At 37.5% G+C, this 22,512-nt stretch overlaps 1 protein-coding gene across 1 annotated transcript; it reads right to left on the bottom strand.

The window, feature by feature from the left end:
• Positions 1-6,044: 6,044 nt before the first annotated feature.
• On the bottom strand, positions 6,045-20,816 carry LOC116178173 (multiple inositol polyphosphate phosphatase 1-like). The gene is made up of 8 exons (XM_031497593.1): positions 20,631-20,816; positions 9,971-10,607; positions 7,915-8,098; positions 7,723-7,867; positions 7,558-7,677; positions 7,066-7,511; positions 6,646-7,017; positions 6,045-6,595 (listed from the first exon to the last, which is right to left on the bottom strand). Exons 2-8 carry the CDS (start codon positions 10,605-10,607, stop codon positions 6,364-6,366), a joined length of 2,136 nt encoding a protein of 711 aa, XP_031353453.1. The 5' UTR covers positions 20,631-20,816; the 3' UTR covers positions 6,045-6,363.
• Between the last annotated feature and the right edge of the window lie 1,696 nt (positions 20,817-22,512).

The following is a 22,512-nucleotide window of genomic DNA, read 5'->3' as shown; positions in this document are numbered from 1 at the left end:
AATATTTAATTATTTTTTCAAAAGTACGAGACTTATAAAGTAGGTAGTAAGTTTAATTACCCTTTGCACTTCCACTCTTACAATAAGTTATCAGGCGAGTAAACGACTTTCAACTGTCATTTATCCGATGGAAGAGCTTTTTAAGCGGCGCAACGTAATTCGCAAATTTAACGGTTGCGTTTGCGATTTTTGGAGATTTTTTAAATCACTCGCGAAAAACGTAAGAACGGCGGCGCGCACCGACCAACAACAAACTACTTCTCGTTAGGAGCGTCGTCGTCGCGACGTTGACATGCGATTTGCGCGGCGGTCGGCGTCCGGAATCGCCTACAACTTCGGCAACTTCCACAGCGTATACTTACTCCAGATCGATCGTGGGGGTTCAAAAGGAAGGGTGTGACTTCATTTTGCAGCCATCAGGTGTTTTTGTGGTAACATTTTGTCCCTTGACAAACTGACATTGTTTGCTTGAGACGATTTAGAGCATGTAGTCAGGAAAAAATTGTTGTACTTCTGGGCCGCTTGAGTGTCGTATTCCCAGAATAGTGGGCAATTTCCGTTTTTCTGTTTAATGGACATTGTATTAAAAATTTTACACGCAAAGTGGTCGTTAAAATTGAAACAAAACTTTAGTTTCATAAAGTTTGCGGTCATTTTCCTAAAAAAAAATCTCATAGGAATACTACTCGTATATCCAATAATTTTGAAGTGCTACAAGTTCATTGGTTGCTTCATTGTCAGACAATATAATTAGCTGTTACACTACTACCATTGGCGTGACAATACATGATGTCAGTAGAGGATATTACTGTTATGAAGTAAGTAGTAATAGAGAAAATCGCAGAATCAATTCCGTTTTCATGCTGTCATAGAATTGTACAGCTGGAATAATAGAATTGTACAGCTGGAATAATTCAAGATTGGTAATTAGAAAGTGGTTATTTTTCCGCAGTATTTTATATTCCCGTCTAGCTAGAGCTTCGTTTGCAGTACATGAAACTTGAAGTGAAAAGCCTCCTCACTACCCCGTCCTTCTGTTCCCCGCTCCACTCTTAGTTTCTCGAGACCGTATCCAACCTAGACCTTGTGTCAGAAGCAGTACTGACACCAATGATTAGAAGGACCACCTACAAATAAAATTCTTTCCAATATGAAAATGACAACCACCCAGAAAAAAAAAAGAGAGTCCCCAAGGGAGAAAATCTGTAGCAATACAATAAGTTTGGAGAACATTCCATAGATGGCGCACAATTTGCGTGCGTGTGCGTTGTCATTGTTACTATGAAACGTTTAATGAGCTTTATATTTACGATTCATTATTACAATTATGCATACAACTAATTACCAACACGCAAGTCGAAACCGTAAATGTTATGTAACCGAAAGGGCAAATTTACAAAAATGCATCGTTTCCCAAAAATGGAGCTTAAGCTGTTAAGAATTAAGCCACCTGACTATGAATGAACCCCCTAAAGCGGATCTAACAAGCAGAGCACCTCGGTGTGACTCTACGAGGTTATCGGATTTGACTAATTTTCCTTGTTATATGTGGTATACAGGGTCATTCTTGACGAGTGTCAGTTAGAAAGATATGGAGAACCTTTGAAAATGAAACTAAACTGATAAGTCTCTTAGGGGGTTTTGGCACATGATGAATTTAACTAAAATATTTTCAAGATGGCGCCACTTTCGCAAATACCGGAAGCAGCCATCAACTTTGTTCTTTTAACCCTCCTATTTTTTCTAAATTTTCTGATTCTACGTCGAATTTGGAGTACAACGGTGCCCCTTGTTCCAAGGGCTTCGTCGAGTCGATATTCAAGTTTTTATGTCAAAAATTGAATTTGCAGAGGTAATTTTAAAAATTTATTATTCGAAAACGGTGAGAGATATTGCAAAACAGTTTTCACTGCTTTATTAAGAAAAGATCGAATTTTCTTATAGTATGCGTAACCTTCTAAAAAAGCGAAACTACGTCACTTTTCCAAAGCTCTCAACTTTTAAGTGTTTAAATATCCGTAATCCTATTTTTCAAATGGCACCCCCAATTATTTTCTTCACTGCTGTTTTCCTTTTTCCGAGGTCTTTAATTTGATACAAAATGTCAAAGGCTGCTTCAAACGGTTATATGACTTCGGGACGTACTTAATAGCTAAAAGATCTTTTAAATAAAGTTGATTTTATTAAATTCAAAAAATCTTCATTAGTGTAACCCAAACGAGTCATTATTGACGAGAAATAAATGTTCAGAACTGTTCAAGAAGCGAAAATTTGACGTTTAGACGTTATCATAATAAACACAAAAGAATAACATCAAGCGACTTAATTTTTTTAAATTAATTTGCTACAATAAGTGACTAAAACATGGAATATATCCCGGAAACTGTTTTTAGCAGCCTTTGACGTTTGTGTTTCAAATTAAAGGTCTCCGAAAAGGGAAAACATGGGGGGTGCCATTTGAAAAAATGGTGTTACGGACATTTAAAAATTTAAAAGTTGAGAGCTTTGAAAAAGTGACGTAGTCTCACTTTTTTAGACGGTAACGCATACCATAAGAAAATTCGATCTTTCCTTAATAAAACAGTGAAAACTGTTTTGCAATATCTCTCGCCGTTTTCGAATAATAAATTTTTAAAATTACCCCTGCAAATACAATTGTTGACATAAAAACTTGAATATCGACGAAGCCCTTGGACCAAAGGGTCAACTATGGGATATCGTTGTGCACCAAATTCGACGTATAAATGTAGAAAAAATAGGGGTTCCCTATTTAAAATAACAAAGTTGATTGCTGCTTCCGGTATTTGCGGATGTGGCGCCATCTTGAAAATATTTTAGTTCAATTCATCATGTGCCAAAACCCCTTAAAGGACTTATCAGTTTAATTTCATTTTCAAATGTTCTCCATATCTTTCTGACACTTGTCAAGAATGACCCTGTATATGTCAACTGTGAAAAGTTTGAACTGAACAAGTTCAAGCGTTTGCCACAGACAGAAAGGCGTGGACCCTACAGGGTCATTCTTTGGATTGGACCCATTTCCAATGGGCTTCTTACATGTAGCATATAGGTCAACTATGCAAAGTTTGAACCAAATCGGTCTAAGCGTTTAGCAGTTATCGTGTTCATGAACAGACAGACGGGCAGACGGACTCCCGTATAAAGCTTACACCGCTTTGCTCTGCCGCTTAATAAATGACTGTGGAAGAGATTTACACAATTATTTGACTGCGCCTTAGAACCAGGGACCCGAACCGGACCGAAAAAGAACCGAAAACCGGACCGAAACCGGTATTTTTTTCTGCACCGAAAACCGAACCGAAACCGTTATTCCTTCAGAAATGGAAACGTATTGAGAACCGGAACCGATATCACTTTTTTCGGTTTTTTACGGTTCTTAACAAGTTATTGGAAGTTGAAGGACGCGTCCGCAACCACGTCCTGACAATTGATAAAATATTACTCTATGTTTGCCATCGGTGGATTATAAAGTTTTAATAAGGTGTTGAAATTGAAGGCATTACGGGTGGCGGTGGCGCTAATTTAGCCACTACTTTAAAAAAATAAATAAGGAGGGGCGAGGTTTTAGAAAATAAAATTTTCTGTTTTTTAGTAATAAATTAAGTGTAAATACATAATTTTCCTCTTCCTCCTTTATTCCCCTTGTCATTATAAATTAGCTACACTGACGATACGTCACGTTTTGGTATTCATGACTTTTTCTTCGCCCCTATTAATTAACAAATCACGTTAATGAGTTTTTTGAATGCCATACTTTCTGAAAAACTAGAACCGAAAATAACCGTTATGGGCCGAAAAAAATGCGCAGAACCGAACCGTTATTTCTTTTTAGAACCGAAACCAGACCGGAACCGTTGTAAATATTTTCGCTTAAATATAAACAGAACCGGAACCGATATTTCGTTTGGATCCGGGTCCCTGCTTAGAACCAAGAACACGAAGAGGTTTTTACGTAGCCGGTAATAGGTACTAATTGAATCGAATTCGTAATAATTTACTACTTATTTTGTTCGATCTCAAGAGCATCACTCAATAAAGTTCCATGATCTTGTATCTTGTATAATCAATAACTAGAAGCTTGAACGTTCACTACCCTTACTTTCCCATCTCTTCCAGGGAACACTTTCACTACCCTCCCCAAAGGCCATTTAAAAGTCGATCACGACACAAACGAGAATCCAAACATATCTCCAACTCTAAGTGATGACCAATTTCGTGTCAACTTTGTCCTAGTGGCCAATGTAGGGGCAGACTCCTTCGCCCATCTGTTTCAAAAATGCATGCTAGTTGAGCTCGATGCCATTATGTCGCTATTTACAAATTTTCCTGGCTGTCCAATCAGCCCATTCCAATTAACAAGTGATTTGGAGTGATGCAATTTCCAGTACCGTTCGATACGTGCATAAGAGAACAGCTGTTAACAGAGTGCTCCCACTTCCCCCATTACGGTCTTCAATACTTCTTTTAGGTGACCGAACTATCCAGATCGATCGTTTTCTTTGAACTCTCATCAATCCTTCATCGTCCAAACAAGGATTGAGCTGACGAGGAGGATTTTTGAATGGATTTTCCTGTTCGGCTTCCAAATCCTGGAATTCCTCACCAGTCAACGCTTGGTCCTTTCCAACTCCTGCGATTCACTCTGCACTAAAAATTCCTTTCGTCTCTTCCCGTTCCCATATCATAATCAAGGCCATGGTCCGCAAACACCGAACGTACTTTCAGAACGTCCTGATGTTAGGTTGAACTGAAGAACTAGACCTCTCCATTTTTCACCTTTAGCTCTGAGTTGGGAATAATCTTTTTAACCATAGGTTCCTTTGGCCACCTATTTTATCCATGATACAAACATTTTGGGCCCTCCAGCCATCTAGACTCATAATAAAAATCATCCCATCTGGCGTTCCATCATCAGCTACATTCTCGAAAATCGGAACCCAGTTCCAATTGGAAAAACTTTTCTCGCGAATCTCTCCAACGCGATTGGACACACATACTATGTGCCGGTTTATGTGAATCGCTCCAGAAAGGAGGAGGAGTTAAAATATTACTCTATGATTGCCATCGATGGATTATAAATTTTTAAGTGTCGAAATTGAAGGCAGTACGGGTACTGTAAATGTAAATAATAAAAAGAGAGGCGAGGTATTAGAAAATAAAAATAAAAAACAATACTGTATAGCTACCGTTTTGTGTATTTTTTCTGTTTTTTTATCAATAAATTAAGTTTAAATACATATTTCCATCTTCCTCCTTTATTCCCCTTGTAAATAGTGACGATACGTCACATTTTGGTACTCATGACTTTTTACTTCTTTTTCACACCTATTAATTGATCACGTTGTTATAATGAATTTTTTGTATGCCAGTATGCCATACTTTCTAAAAGATTAGGAACCGAAAAGAACCGTGAACCGAAAAAAATACACAGAACCGACCCGTTATTTTTTTAGAACCAAAACCGGACTGGAACCGTTATAAATATTTTCGCTTAAATATAAACAAAACCGAAATCGAGATTTCATTGGGGTCCGGGTACCTGCGGGCGGTATTCTCCAAAAAGATCCTAATTCGTTCTGTGAAATCGGAAGCCGTTATACCCAGACCTTCTGTAATTATCTAATAACGTACCATTAAACACAAACGCAAATTGAAGCGCGTGGTAGGTTCAGTTCCAACTTCGATGCGCTTGTATTTTGTGATAAATTGTAAGTGATAAATAATAATTACTGTTATAAATTAATCCATTTTAAGACTGTTATAAATTTATTACTAGTTAATTGTAAATAAATAAAAATATACGTAATCAAACATAAGTTACATTACTATTTATACACTAACATTACAGTCCCAAACTGCAGTGCAACGATTCTAATAACTGGCCGGAGCTAGATCACTGACTCAAAGGTAGACAGTATTCTTTTTGAAATCCATAATAATTCTTCTCAACAGGAACAGGGAATTTTTTTTCATGGATATTGAGTTTGCTTAAAACAAAGCTTGGAATCCAATCAATTAGTAAATTCCTTTGTACAATAATTTTATTTTTTGAAAAATGAGATTCTAACAGTTTTCTTCACAACATACCTCTAAAACTTCTCACTTATTACGAAAGTAATAATTTGTAGGTAGGTAGGTACCTACTTATTATTATATTTAAAAAATTCTAACGCTACAAATACTGCTAAAATGAATTGCTTGTGTATAAAAATACAAAAATCGTCACTGTACCTACTGCACAACCTTTGAGATTATTAAGGTACACTGGTTTAAACAATTTAAAAAATACATCAGTACTATTTTAGCGTAATTTTTGTACATTCTTACGAGTCAAACTCAAACCTAAAATCTATGTGTTAATGTGTAAACCACAAACAAAATTGCACACAAATTTAATAATATCGAATTCGATGTTATAGTTGCGGAGTTGTAACAGTCATATGACATGCAGTTGGCGCTATTCACCTTCTCTCTGAAGACGTTCCAGTCGCAGAGCCCCACCTGACATCCAGGTATGTCTAATGGAGATTCATTTAAGAAGAACATCACCTTGTGCTGATCGCTAGACTGGCACCTAAAGAAATTGGTCCTGTTTTTTTGGTGTGGTAGGCTGATGGTACTCACTGATAAAGAACGGCGACAACGTTTCCGGCAAAGGGGGACAAGTTGGACGTGCGCCACTGCCGGCGACTTTGTCCGATGTAGCTGTCGGCGGTTAACGTTGTGAAGTCCTTGGCAACCCCTAACGAGACCAAAAATAGCTGCAGACTGTTGGTATGAGAAAAGTAGGCGACCACTTTGTGGCTCACGTAGCCTCCATTAACGGCCTGCTCAAATCGATCATACAAATCCTTCAGCAGTGGGCAACCAGCTCGTAAATTGTTCGGGTTTCCATAGCCGAATTTGTAGTAGTATTTTAAATCCTCACCATACTCTAGGAGTTTCAGTTGTTTAACATTGAAAGCAGCACACCATGGCGAGAGCTCGCGTGGATACCTATAAATTTGTCATATAATGCCAACTATGCACCGAAAACGTAAGTACCAAGCTTTTTCATATCGACACATATCATACATATCTTCAATCAACGACTCGTTCAAGTTGTATTTGAAACCCAAACGTCGACTTACGTCACGAACCAATTCCTTATATTCCTGCTTCTGTACAAATCTATTATACTCCATCAACGCCTGTGGATCATCTCCATATTGTGTATTGTAACCACCTGGATTGTAATAACTGCCTCCTCCATGTTGTTGACCGTAGGATCCTCCCCCTTGCTGACCGTAGGATCCTCCCTGTTGGTTGTACTGTGGATTATATCCACTTCCTTGCGGTTGGTTATATGAACCTCCCTGTCCATATCCAGATTGATATTGTTGTTGCTGTCCATATTGTCCTCCTCCTTGCCGGTTATAATCGCGCGAAGACTGTTGATTGTAATCGTAACTACTGGATCCGTATCTGCTACAACCACCGTAGGGATCTTGCTGAAATGGCGACTATAAAATTTGAATACTTCACCAGGCTTAGTACCTTAAGTAGGTGATCATCCGGTCGGACTTCTGCATGAATTCGATACATGCTATGAGGAAACAGTCCCTCAACAAATGCTTGGTAACTTTCTTGTGCTCTTTCAGTGTCGGAGTAGTGGAACTAAAATCAAAGTTAGGTGGGTCGAGCTACACGTTTCGCTTTTACCTTGTAGTACTCCTCAGTGTAGGGTTGGTCTAAAAACGGTCTGAAACGCGTCTGGTATTTCCTGGCCAAAAACTTGAGATCCTCCACTCCCTGAGACGTGAGGGAGAACGCCCGGTCTTCGGTGATCGAATCGTTCCAACGCCACCTGCAAAAATTTTAGCATAACCGTGAACGGTGCTATCTTTTACCTACTTTCTCAATAAGTCCATATCGTCGTCGCACAGCCTTCCCGTTCTGGGGTACGTCTGGCGTTGGTCGTAATTAATTAGGGTTTGTTGACGGAGGTTGTTCAAATTTCGAAGTCTCGAAATCACTTGAGGACTCGGTAATCGCGTGCCGTCTCTGCTTAGGCTCCAAAATTGGACTGGCTGGCAATCTGTTTAATTTAAAGCGATTTTAATTGACACTGTACTTAAAGTAACTAAAAGTTGACTGTGGGGGGCAAAAAGCCACCCTTGGTATAGAAATTTAAAACTTTTGGAGCAGTTACATGCAAAACCTCTTGATTTATACCAACTTTGTTTTGTGAAAGAATATTTAAGATCTAATGTTTTTTAGCTTAAGGAGAACAAATAGTGCGCGAATGACAAGTAACCCCCAAAATGCGTCATATTGTAGCGAATATTCCAGAAATCACGGTAGACATTGAGGCGTCATGAAAGATTAGACATCGGCGAAAGAGCAGGCGGATGTGACTCAATCCTTCCGGAAAAAATGACGTGTATTCTATTCTATAGACCGATTGATCAGATTGGCGTATCCTACGCTCTATAGAGCAGCTGGGCGCTGGCAGTGAAGACGTTCATCGATGGTGTTCACGATGTGGAAACGCTTTGAAATTTGCAAAAGAGAAAATTAACCATTTCTGTCGGACTGTCGAAAAAAGCCCTCAAGCGGCGATATGTGAAACTAAAAAAACTTCAAATATTATAATATTTGTAGTTGAAGAATACCTCTTTTGAAATAACCCGAGTTTGTTTAAATCGGCTCAGTCGTTTCGAAGATACAGGGTGTTCCTGACGGAAACCCCCCACCACTTTATTTTTAGACATACAGCAATAATTGTCAAACAAAAAAGGTTCAGATTATCGTCGACTTCAAAGACCGGGCATTTTTTTGTTAGGTTAATATAGCGGAATTCCCAGAAACATCACTTTTTTAGATTCCAGATTACAGTTACGCCCCCTAGTGGCCATTTCAGAAACTTAAAACTATTTTCCAGGTTTTTCTCGTGGCCGTTTTAGTAATAAATTTTTTTACCGCAAGCCTTTACGATGGACAGGTTCCCAGATACAGTACCTCGCATTCTTATTTGGCCACCCTGTACAATGCTGTTAGATACGGGTGTAACGAAGACCATCGTAAGACCTGACCTAGTCCGGGAGAAAAAGCTACAATCGTCAAAACTGAGACTGAAGAGTGCAACTGGTAATCAGCTCCCGATTTCCCGGAGACAAGTCATCCCGGCGACCATTTACTTCCCAGCTTCGGTTATCTCGGCGATGGGCAAAACCCGGCAACAATGTACATCCCGGCTTAGGACGTCCCGGCAATATGAACTCTGCGATCGGAGGGATGGAAAACATTACTTAAGATGCAGTAAACATATGAAGCAAATTCATGATTATTATATTGAAACAATTCACCGGAATTAAGTTTTCTTATTTTTTCTTTCAAGATACATGCCAATTGCCATTTATAGGTAGGTAAAGTTTTATGGTATCCACCTACGTAGGCAAAAGGATAAAATGCATTTTTCTAAAAATGAGTCCCTTGCACACACGGCAATTGTGTAAACAAGACGGCTTATTTAAACTCCCTTACATATTTCGGTTTCCTATTATAGTTCTGAGAATTAATTACAATGCGTCAAGCACAATAACAACCTCTTTCGGTATCTAATTTGAAAACCGCTTCTAAAGTATACCATTATTTACGTAAAAAATTGAGGTTGGACAAACGTGGTTAGAAAATCATAATAGGTACACTTATTTTCCAAATAAGGAAGGATACTACAAAAACCAACATCTAATCCAAATCAAAAAGAATGTCGGCCTATAACCTACTATAAATTCTTTCGTGATTCACACCCGTAATTATGACCCTAAATGATTAGGTCAAGCATTTTATTGCTGTTAAACCTTCGAGTTAATAAACTCGTCGCAAGTGTGCATAAATTGCTACGAACAATCGCTAATTTGAAGGAAGTACCCCGGTGCTCAAACGTAAATAACAGTAGCGCACTTACTAGGTACATTGAATTGATCATTCTGCCGCTGCCGTACAACGAACTGGTAGGCTGTTTTCGTTCCAAACTGTAAATAAGATTCCTCTCTTCTGTAGCAGAATTCCTCGCAACAAAAATCGTCACCTTGCAAACCAGACCCGCCCCTGGTGTCGTAAGTACCCCCTTGGCCGTAGGGAGGCTGTCCAGGTCCAGTCGGTCGGTTTCCATATCGATCTTGATTTCCATAGCGATCTTGATTACCGTAACGATCTTGGTTCCCATAACGATCTTGGTTAGTGTTACCGTAACGATCTTGGTTGGGGTTACCGTAACGGTCTTGGTTGCCGTATCTATCTTGGTTACCGTAACGATCTTGATTACCATATCGATCCTGATTACCGTAACGATCTTGGTTACCGTAGCGATCCTGGTTATTGTAGCGGTCTTGGTTGAACCTGTCTTGGGGGTTGTTGTAGCGATCTTGTGGATTGTATGGACGGTTCGGGTCGTAAGGCTGATTATTGTAGGGGTCTTGACTGTTGTACCTTTGTTGCGTGCTACCGTAAGGGTCGGGGGTGTAATTTTGCTGTCCAAACACCAATACGATGTAGGCAATCGTTACGAGGAAAATCGAAGTTGATAGTGTCGGATGCATCATCTGAAAAAAGAAACAATTATAATCTAACAATAAAAAATTCATTGTTCATTCGTGAGTATTCGGAAATAGTAATTCACAACATTATTGAACGTATTAATAGCACGACATTCCAGTTTCACTTCTCAAAGGTTAAGTAATTATAGTCCATTAAGAGTTGATTCGAATTGAAGTGTTTGCACGGATTGCTACGTGGAGGTTTAAAGCCCAAAGGCAAACATGGCTAAAGAGCATTTGGACTGTATCGCAAAAAATGCAAATTGATTATCATTGAATTCCATACAGCCATTTTGGGTGTTTTCGCCAAATTGTGGATAAGTGGAATGATATTGATTTGTTTGGGATTAAACCCTTTTCGTTTTTGGCCACCCTTACACACTGTTTCAACGGGCATAGAACAGATTTATGAGCTAATTCATACTCAAGCCTGCGTTGAATTTCTAAACGTACCTATGCCATATTGTGCATATTGCATTATTAATCAGTTTTAGTATGCGTATGAGTTTGGTGATGTAGGTCAGAGGTCATTGTCCACCGTAGTACTACTACACGGTTGTTCTTCCATAAACATTGAAAAATGGAAACTTCGTCCCCTCCTATAACGCAAAAAGCGAAGTGGGTTGCATAGCTTTTAAAAATAATTATCATAAGCACAATCTCAGTCGAACGACAAACTAACGTTCACGCCCAAAACCACTTCTCCAAAGCATGACTGTAACGGTACATCAAGATTTGAAGAAAGTGAAGCATACTTAAAGTTACGTAGTTCTTCCATTATTACAAAAACGTAAGTTTCAATTGAACTTATTCGCTTGTCCCAAATTATCATTCGACAAAATTCACGTTTTGCATTACAAGATCATTGCTCCATTTACCTACTTGGCAACTGGAGTGGAAACAAATAAAAGTAAATCTTTGATAATTTGTTAAATATAACTTTTGCCTTGATAACATTATAAAATTATGCAACATAATAATGAATCATCGCAAGTAAACATCATCACCTGCGTTCAATTAAAACATCAAATCATCGACACAAATAAGTAAGTAACGTTTTTTTTTCAGATGGGCAATCCGATCAATTCAATCTTGTGGTTAATTGTTTTAATATTCATATCGTTTCTTGTCGCATGTTTCTGCGCGGGATTCTATATTCTTTGCCATCCGTTGTCAGTCTGCATACCTCCTTTAAAGGTAGGTATTTTTGGGGCAAATAAATTCTACGGTGATTATTTTTTTACAGGGTTTATCGGATATACTGTTATCGGGTGTGCAATTTCCGCATTACTGTGCCGAAAGAATGATGTCGGGAAGTTCGTTGTTTTGATTGGTGATTAAATTTATTGTTTTTTAATCATGTGTTCGTTACTTCTATTTTTGTAATTATAACGTACCTGAATTATATTAATAAACTAAATAGCCTTTACAGTCTTGGTATTAACCTACAGTAGGTATTAACAGTGCTTTGAAAATTGTGTTCCATACTTTGGAGCCATAAATCTAAATTAGGAGTTAAAAAATATGGTAACAAGTATGAATCATGTAGTGCGTATATTTCCATAAATTAATGTGTTAAATTCAGCACTATATAGTAGGTATTTAACTATTCCCTGTCCCTGATCCCCCACTCCAAGAGTGGGAAGCCGGTAAAAAATGGAAATTCCTCTTCCTAATATCATAGTGTAAAGAATAGATCTTACACTATGCTAATACCACATCTAACAATATTTGAAACCGAATCCTTGAATTGAAACCATTGTGACTGACTTTCTCATGTACTAATCAAAATGATTTATAATAAAGGACAAACTGACATATAGATGTCGTGCGACTTTCACGCCATTCTTAAGAATTTAACAAAATGTTGAGTTGTAGGAAAGGGATGAGGATTTTTGGCAGACCCTGTGATTTGCAAGAATGGTCCAATAGGAGATCGCCTTTGCAATTATCAATCTTCAAACGAATAAAACAATTTAAATGTACCTAGTAGATTGTGTATCTATTAGTAAAAGCCGAAACCAATAAATATGGGAGTCCGCTTTTACTCCAAGGTACACATACACATACTATTTTTTCTGAAATCGCAATAAACATTATCATAAACATAGGGCGGCAACAATTTTCCAGGGCTCGTTTCGGTTCAGGAAAGTTACTTTAGCAACGGGCTAAAACACTGCATTGGCGTATTTTAATGCCTGAATTAGCTCTGACAAAGTAGTATCGAGAGATTTCAGAAAAATAGTTATTTACATAAAAGTCAGGAAAATGACACATTACTGGCGAGGAAATATTGAAGAGCGAGGCCCTTTGGGGCCGAGTACTTTAATATCCGAGTCAAGTAATGTCATTTTACTGACGAGTTTAGTATTAAATTTTACCCGAAATCGTATTTTAATATAAAATTTCAAGTTTCATATAGAACTTTTGATTGATGTCAATCTGTCAGTGATGACAGAAGTCAATATAGACATTTGGAAATGTCACAGATGCGGCCGGTAAAGTGACAGGTGCGGCAGGAAACTCTTCCTCTGTCATGGAAACTCAAATTGCCTGACAGAAAGTAGGCATGAAAATGAAGGTTTCAGGACGATTTTGGGTAATAGTTATTTATATATCAAGTACATAAACTGGGTCTTTATGGACGAGCCGGTTATTTGGCCGAGCGAGCTTACAGTCGACACGCAAATAAACATGTAGAGTCCACATAAAACCTATTTATGGACGTGATATACACAAAGCTTTATGTACGACTGCAACAACCCTTAAAAATAAAAATTTCATGGAATTCAATAAACTATAGAATCTGTATATCATTGACAACAGATGTCAAGTATTTCCAAAACCACCCCTTAAATGGGATCTACCTTTTTTAAAATTTTTTTTAATGACTAAAACTAAGCATTTTATGAAAAAATGCCAAGGGAGAAAAATTGTAGAGAACAAAATTTCCTACTATATAGGTATATGTCAAATTTGTTAGATATTCAGTGGCGCAAATTTCAGCAACTCATTCAACTACTTAATCGAAATAGTATAATATTTCCAGAGGTATTTCCTAATATTACTATAATGTCCATTAATCTAGCAGAGCAAGTTCAGCAGAACACAATCAAACATATTGCATAATTAGGTGCTAATTTAGTGCTCTATCACAGAATTAAATGCTGCTTTTTTTTAATTATTACATGTTCTGCCAGGTTCATACGAACTCAGCAGAGCACTACCTTAAAAACCCAAGAAAATGAAAAGTGAACTAACTATAATTAGGTGCTAATTAGGTGCCAATTAAGTGTCCTATCCCCGAATTAAATGCTCCTTTTTTTTAGTTCTGCTAGGTTCATATGAACTCAGCAGAGCACTACCTTAAAAACCAAAAAAATGAAAAGTGAACTAACTATATTTAGGTGCTAATTAGGTGTTAATTAAATGTCTTATTCCAGAATTAAATGCTTCTTTTTTTTAATTATGAACCTGGCAGAACATGTAATAATTTAAAAAAAAGGAGCATTTAATTCGGGAATAGGGCACTTATTAGCACCTACATATAGTTAGTTCACTTTTCATTTTCTTGGGTTTTTAAGGTAGTGCTCTGCTGAGTTCGTATGAACCTGGCAAAACATGTAATAACAACTTTAGGGACGGGGCTTCAAGATCTGGAGTCAGCGACATCTGGGCGCCATCTCCGAGTGTTATGCTAACGTTGTGATTTTTCTGTGTTTTTCTATCTTCTTCTATAACTTGGGTCCGATTGTTTTCAAATTGGTGTCGTCGGAAAGATCTTGTAAACTCCTGCGTGACGACATATTATTTTTTTTTCGGAGAGGCGAAATAAACCACATTTGACAAGGCCCGCGTCTTCGGCCGCCCAAAAGTTGCCTTCCCCCGTAAATTTCGTCACTCGGTTTAAAGTTTCCTAAATACAAAATCGCGGTCTTACTTTCTCGTGTCGCCAATAGAAGCTCGAGCTATGAACAAGTGTCCCAAAAATGGAGTACTATTTTGTGGGGGATTTTCAGCGAAATCCACCAAAATGCGAATGGCGGGTTAAGGGGACGTCGGAAATGGGTACCGACAAAGAGAATGTAGTGGCCTCTTAGAAGATCTGACTGATGATGGGGTCAAAACTTGCTAATAGAGTAGTGATCTGCCATACAAATATGGGCTGAAGTCCCTTCACTCGAGGACTTCGATAATTTTTTATTGAATAGGTACTTAGATTTTTCGACACTTCATGTATTCTAATCGCCCTAACATTTTCATTTTCAATTAACGTCTTAACGTTCACTTGGGCCCTCCCAAATATATTTAAGGATAACCAAAAAACAAGAATGGCGCAAAGATATCATTTTATGGCGCATTTTAGCGCATACCTAGGAGTACAATTTAGTATAGAAACATGACGCTAGCTTTAATTCAAGTTAATTGAGCGCATATCCAGATGTATCAGATGGCATAGATACCAGCGACAAAATACGTACTGGGGGGGGGGGGGGGGGCTACATATACTTGGCCCCTCCTAAATGTCTTTTCGGATTGCTAAAAAACGATAATGGCGCAAGAGTTATTATCGGTGGCGCGTGCGAGCGCATAACGAACGCGTTACTTTATAATATAAGACTGTCAACTCTCTAAGTGTGTGGAGGGGGGGGGGGCAGGTTAACGCCCCTGACTGCAAGTAGGTAAGAACTAAACGGATTGCCGAGAATGAGGAGTGGACGAGGAGTGGAGGTGGCTGCTTAGTTAAGGGGGGGGGGGCACTTCCAAGACCCCCTTACAGGAGGCAGTATTCTACAATTTTTCTCTCTATAATCACCGTATTATCAAGCAGTCGTGCAGTCGTACATAACAATATTTATTATTAAGAAGCAGTTGTCCAGAAGCTCTATATGAAACTCGATTCTAAAACCGTGATATCCGTCGGTCCGTTTTGTGCCTGTATGTCTGTCGGCCAGTCCGTCTCTTAGTTCACAATAACCTAAAGCGATCTTACAGAAACGCAGATTTTGCTGAAACCCAGCGCAGAGGTTTAGTTTAAAATCGTTGTTACTTTACGAACTTGGTTGAGCAAAACGGTTAAAAGTCATAGAACGCCTTTGGTTGTTTACCAGGTTGTTTATTGAATTGCATTCTTTCGTTTTCATTTGTGAACCGAAGATGGTCGTTTCTTTGGAAGCGAATGTTCCAGACGACCAAAATTTTACTTTTTCTGAAGTCAATTTCTCTGGACGAACATTGACAAATAAACAATGATTGAAATGGTAGAATCATTGTACGACAATAAGTAAGAGGTTCCCTGCATTTCCAAGTAACAACACATTTTATAACAAATTAAAAAGATTTTAGCTTTTTACACATTGTGTTTTTGTTTTAACGAAAATCTACATAATCATGTTATTTATCCTTTCCTAAAATGCTTTAAATTTGCTCTTTTCTTTAACAACGAATAACTTTGTGTGGCCCAATTAATAATTTTACTACCTTTGGATACGTTTGGACGATAACGTTAACTGATACTTCACCCCTTTTCACCCTCTGCCCCAGAGTCATTCCCTCAAAAATTGTAAATGACAAGTAGTATCGAATAATAACTTGTTTGAAAGATCTTTCGAAGTCCTTTATTTGACGTTTGATTTTTTAAAATCGGTCGATTCGTTTTCGAGAAAATTAGAATGACACTGAGGGGCAGAGGGTGAAAGGGAGTGGAGTAGTTTTGGTTAAAAAGTTGTCCCCCTTGACAAATCGTTTGACGTGTCTCGGCGTTTTTTCCTTTAATCCGTGGTGGGAAGTTTTCAAATGAACACCCTGTATATAAATCATACCACATTACAGTGTGGATTTTTTTGGGGCCGAGGTTGACCTTTTTTAGTTTTTACAAAACAAGAAGGAAACTGCTCATTGTGTTCGGTGGTAGTTGTAGAAAAAGAATTTGTTTGTTTGTTTTTAGAGTCGACTTGTTAAGCAAGATTCGATCCGTCCGGTCGCTTGCTCGCTCGATGGCTTCACGTCCATCGATTTAAAAGAGAACGGATGGACCGGTTACGATGAAATTTGACGGGTGGATTCTATATTAAATTTGTAGATCGGAGTTAGTGAATTGCCAATGTAGACCAACAAATAAGGAACGCCCTTTAGACAGCGTTAGTTATGAACCGAATTGCATGAAATTCAAACAGGGTATACCTAGCTTTAGCCATATAATACCAAAAACGACTTTTTACCAAAGTTCGTGTAATTTAAGAGGTTACCAGAGGCAGTTTTATAGTTTAGGAAAATATTATCCTTCCTGGATTTAGAAATGCATATTCTCTACAATTTTTATTCTATGGATTTCTTCATTTGAGTGAATAGGTATACTTTACGATATACGAATACGGACGTTTTAAAATCTTTATTTTGCCATTTCCGACAAAGTTAGAACAAATTGCCTGTTTTGGCTTTATTTTCTAGTCGAAATTTACCTTTGTGGTGTGTAAAATTTAACAAATTTAATTCTACAATTTAGTAATAATTAAAATTTTCAGGGAGATAGACCGTTTTTAGTTATACGTGAAAAACTGAAACAACTGCCAACATTTGGAGATTTTTCGGCCGCCAAAAGTTAACCGCGGGGCTTTGGACTTTCGAGTTAGCAAAGTTGAATTCACTATACCATACATTCCGTATTGTAGCCAGTTCTACAGTACTTGCCAGTTACTATATTATACCTAGTTGACATATATTCTATAGACACATTACTACGAACATACATTTAATCAAAATCGCGATTGCGCAAATTTGAAATTATTAGCAAATTTTCTCAAATTAGAAAAGTAAATATTGTGAACACTTGTACACTCCTCAACGTACTGTGTACTGGGAAACTGCTGTTGATCTGAAATGTTTTTTCGCTTTAGATTTTCTTTTTTGCCATTTATTTATTTGTCCGTGTGTCATTTACCCGTGTAGGGTCGGGAAAGAATAGCCCTACTGCAGAGACACTGCATGTCGTAAGAGGCGACTAATCAATGGAGGACCGTCCAACAACGGACGATAGGGCTTTTTAGTGTGGATATCCTCAATCCTGAGCTACACACTCAAACCCTAAAAAGTCCTATTGCATTTCTTTTTTTCGACTTGATCAAGCGTTGTTAGATATAAGACCGGGGGGCAAAGCTTTTCCAGTAGGTACCTGTAACCTAGTTCGGTAAATCGGAAACAAAAACATTTCTTAAACGAACACGGGCATCTACGTAGTTTCTACATCAAATGGAAGACTTTTTATTGCATTTTGTATTGCAACTATGGCGGAGTGAATAAATAGCGGCTAATTATAATCACCTTCGAGCGGCCCCACCTCTGCATTCTTCATGTTGGGGTTTTTCGAGTGTCAAAATAGCTTCCCTGTCATTTGTTGATACGCAAACTATTTTTAATATTTTCACAAAGTGACTGACAGACACACTAACATTTTTCCATATATACTCGTACCTCTGCTAGTCTAAATGGTCTATCCTTGGGTCTATCAACATATTGATAATTTATTCTACTCCGTGCTTACTTAGTTATGCGTTCCCCTTGATCTCTGTTTAATTTCTAAATCTATCTTTGGTTTTTGGTTAATCATGCTATTACCTATACTGTAGTTTTTAGCGGATTTTTGCAATTTTTTTTGTAAAAAGGTAGCTTTAAATCTCGACTGGCTGGCTGGCATCAAATAAAGACCAATCCGTGTACTGCTACTGTACTACTTTAGGGACGGAGCTAGATGATGTGGGGTCGGCGACATTTGGGCGCCATCACTGAGCGTGGTTTACGAACGTGGTGATTTTTGAGTTCTTTGCTATCTTCTTCTACAGTTTAAGGGTGGAATTCATAGACATTACTTAAGTTAGACTTACACTTTACTAAGAGCACACTTAGTTTAGTTTAAGTGGAACTTATATTTACTGCTAGTATCTGTCAGAATTTCGCGCGTTACTATAGCAATAATGTCATGCGTCACCGTAACTATATCTTTGAATACCACTAAGTACGCGCTAAGTATGAGTAAAGTGTAAGTGTAACTTAAGTAATATCTATGAATTCCACCCTAAGTCCGATTGTTTTCTAACCGGTGTCGTCCGCAAGATCTTGTAAACGCGCACAACTCCTGCGTGACTGAATTTAGTGTTTTTTTCCTATTAGGGGCGAAATTAACCGGCTTTTGCAAGGGACGCATCTTCGAGGGGCCCAAAGGTTACTTTCCGCTGCGAATTTTGTCACGCGGTGTAACGTTTCTTAAAGCTCGAGTTGCGGTCTCTCTCTCTCGTTTCAACAATAGAAGCTATGACAAGTGCCCCAAAGTTTGAGTACTGTTTTGTGGAGAGTTTTTAGCGAAATCCACCGAAATAGCGCACACGAGTTGTTGACATTGGAAGTAGGTACCGACAAAGTGAATGTGGTAGCCCCCGACAAGGTCTGACTCATGGTGGAGCTAAAACTAGCTAATAGAATACTGATTTGCCACACAAAAATGCGCTTCGGTCTCACACGAGGACTTCGATAATTTTTTACGAGCAGCAACTGTAAGTCATGCCCTTTCTCTTTCAAATTGCAAAATTAGAAAAAGACTCTCAAATAACGACCTTTACTTTATAAATGTTGAGGGTACAATTTCCTTCAGGTGATATCCTAATATACTACTCCTTTATCGCTGTCATTCTTGAACTACTGTTTGAGTGAAGGAAAACTAGTCGAGGATACAGGCAGTAAGGTTTAATTAAGGAGTTCTGTCTTCCAGTTGAGAGAGTTACTTTTGTTTCAAGGAGATTAGAATCAAATGAGGGGTGAAAACGGGCAGTAGTAAGTTGAACTTTCAAACACAGTTTCATAATTAATGGTTATACCACTGGAAGTGTACAGTACCACTTGCACCATATACTGTTTTTCATAAACTTTTGGGGTTGGGGAGGCAAAAATAATGAATAGGTTTCCGTCGGTAATTTGTTGCCCTGCATTTAATGTTATTTTATTCCATTTAGCATTCTCAACTCAATCAAGTGTAGAGCGTAACTGACGAAATTATTACCATATTATTGTAGAAGCAATTTCAAAATACAAAATTGTCACTAAATTTTTGTATTCACCACAGTGAATTTTGCACAAATTGTGGTATTTAAATGGTTAACAACCTAAAAGGAAAGGTAAAATTTGTGGGATACGTAAAGAACGCTTAAGAAAAAACCGAAATAGGCGCGGTTTAATCGTTAACAGTGTTTCGCTTCAGAAATTTCACTAATGCCGTCATCTCAGTTTCCTTAGCTGAATGAGTAGCTAACAAGTGATATTATACACCAGTAATTTCATTATGATATTTAAACCCGAACGTACATGTGAGGTCATGCGGAATTAAGTTCAATTGATCTTTTCGGGGGGTTAATAAACTGGTTGCGTGTAAATAGGTGTCCCGTATTCGGGGTAAATAATAAATGTACCTTATACGTATGTTAGGCAAATAACTAAAAATGTCGAAAGTTCATGAAAGGTCGTCTGAAGCTCTTTTACCCCATGTTTCCTTAAATTAGGCGTTACTCGGAGTAAAACAATGCAGACATTTTGCAATAATTATTTAAATTCACGGTGAACACTTTATGGGTTATTAACAAAACAACTATTTTTAAAATGTTATTTTGAGTCATTACCTACTCAAGTAATTAAGTAATCATCATGACCAACCTTCACGTTATAGAAGGAACGTTCCCCACTTTTTCGTTTTTTATATCTCAAAATTTTGTGAAAGTTTCGAATTAATTAGATGCATCATTCATTGTCATTCACCTTTAAATTAATAACGCCATTTTGGACTTTTGAATGTAAAATTGCGAAGGTATTAAAGTTAAGGTGTGCCACGGAAAAGAAATTTTACTTGTACTGTGTAGGTACGAAGGTAAATTGTATGTGGGTCATTGGAGAGTAAGCGAATTTCTTCGATATCCAATTCAAAAAATAATTGCGGTCGCCCTCAGAGATCATGTTTATGTTTACATTTGCAAACCGGAGGTAACATACCTTTAAATTTAAAAATTGCAAATCCTAAGAATGGCACTTTTTTTACCGGCAACAAAATGTAAATAATACGATATTTAATAATTAATATTCGAAACACACCCACATCATGTGAAAATAGCGCTAACACTTGTTTACCGATATGTGCACCGAATGTCCACCTTCACACAAACTGCCAACAACATTCGAATAAAGAGATTGCTAGAATATGTATATCCCATTTAATTTTTGTTCACAACGTTATAGTCATTTACCTTTACTACCTACCTGCCGCGCTTCCAGTCGAGGCTGACCATTTAACTATAGGTATAAGAAATGCATTTGGGCGACACCCATTGCACGAAATTTCTCTAAAACCGCCCTAAAGTACAAAAAGTGCGATTTTTATTTTGTGAAAGAGAAGTGTTAATTTAGGCCTATAAACAATAAATTAAAGAGCATTAGATACGCATAGTTATGAAACTAAGAATTATGGTTATAGCATCTCCTTTCATCATGCATGGTGACTTTCTTTTTTGTAGGTAACTACTTAGCAAATCAGTAATACCTGCCTAATCAAAATGAAGTATGCCTAATACTCAATATCCTCTGCGGAAGAGGAAATCTGTGTTACTTTACATGAGTAGGTAAGGTGAAAAATGACTGGAGCAGAACATATTTTCATAAAACAATCAAAAAAGGGAGCATTTCATGGAATTGGAATTCTACAATTGCAATTTGCATACCAAGGAATTGATGCATAATTACATAAGTTTTTTTGGCTGTTTATAAGAACAAACACATCGACGTGCTATCTATGGAAAAATAGGAGGGTGTACATTAACTATCCAACTTTGTATGAATTGAACAAATTCTTCTAATTTGACTGTTCTGAAAGGAATTTGTCTTTTTACAATTCACAGTCAAAGTTACCTTAATAAAAAACTTTGGCCACCGTCTGATACTTTAACTTAAAACTATCTACTACTAAATTTAACAGAAATTGATCAGTTGGTTCCTTGATTTTATTCATGCCACTTGCCAAGCTTAGATCCTATGTGAAGGAGGTATCTATACTTTTAATCGTAATCGTAATAATGATTCCATTATACCATTGAATAAAATAGTGTTTTTATTCAATGATTATACATATTCACGAGTAAATGATATTCCAATCAAGTATACGCTTTCTATCATAGGTCATACTCATTTAATCATTATCAGCTGTTTATACAAATTAATGTTTACGTTTGAATTTCCATGACCGAATTTGTTTATGACTAACATATCTGCTCTTGATTAACTTTATTGGATTTTATATAGGGTGCCCAATGCCCATGCCCATTATGTATGGAATATAATATATATCTCGGTAAATATCGGCTGTATACAACATTTTTCTATATGAAAATTGTTTAACATTTTACCTATTTCCGTTATGGCCGTTTGCACCGACAAATTTAAGTGGAGCTTAGCTTAAAATCCATGGCAACGATTATTGAGACAATGGTTGCCATGGATTTTAAGTTGCGCTTAAGCTAACCTCCACTTAAATTTGTCGGTGCAAACGGCCATTAATAAGGCTGCATTCAGTTAATATTTCAGAAAACAAATGAGCAACGAAAAACAATTGAATTTTTTTTAATCGCAATGTACCTTTCCATTACGTTTATTTGAGAGATATTTTTTTTCTCCCCTCTTATACAAAAATACAAGAAAATTGTTGAAAAAAATTATTATAATTACATTAATAACAATCTAAATATCCTATTCTATTCTATTCTATTCTATCAGGGGAGCCTTTACAGGCAGCACTTAGGCTCATCAACGGCCCATTGTGCTAACCCCCTCTCTAAACAACCAAAGCTTAGAGCCCGTTCCCTTCAATGAAGGATAAGACCCTATT

The sequence above is a fragment of the Photinus pyralis genome, unplaced genomic scaffold (assembly GCF_008802855.1).
Source record: "Photinus pyralis isolate 1611_PpyrPB1 unplaced genomic scaffold, Ppyr1.3 Ppyr1.4_LG8, whole genome shotgun sequence".
Lineage (NCBI taxonomy): Eukaryota > Metazoa > Arthropoda > Insecta > Coleoptera > Lampyridae > Photinus > Photinus pyralis.
The sequence above is the reverse complement of the archived record's forward strand: the minus strand, read 5'-3'. Positions and strand labels throughout refer to the sequence as shown.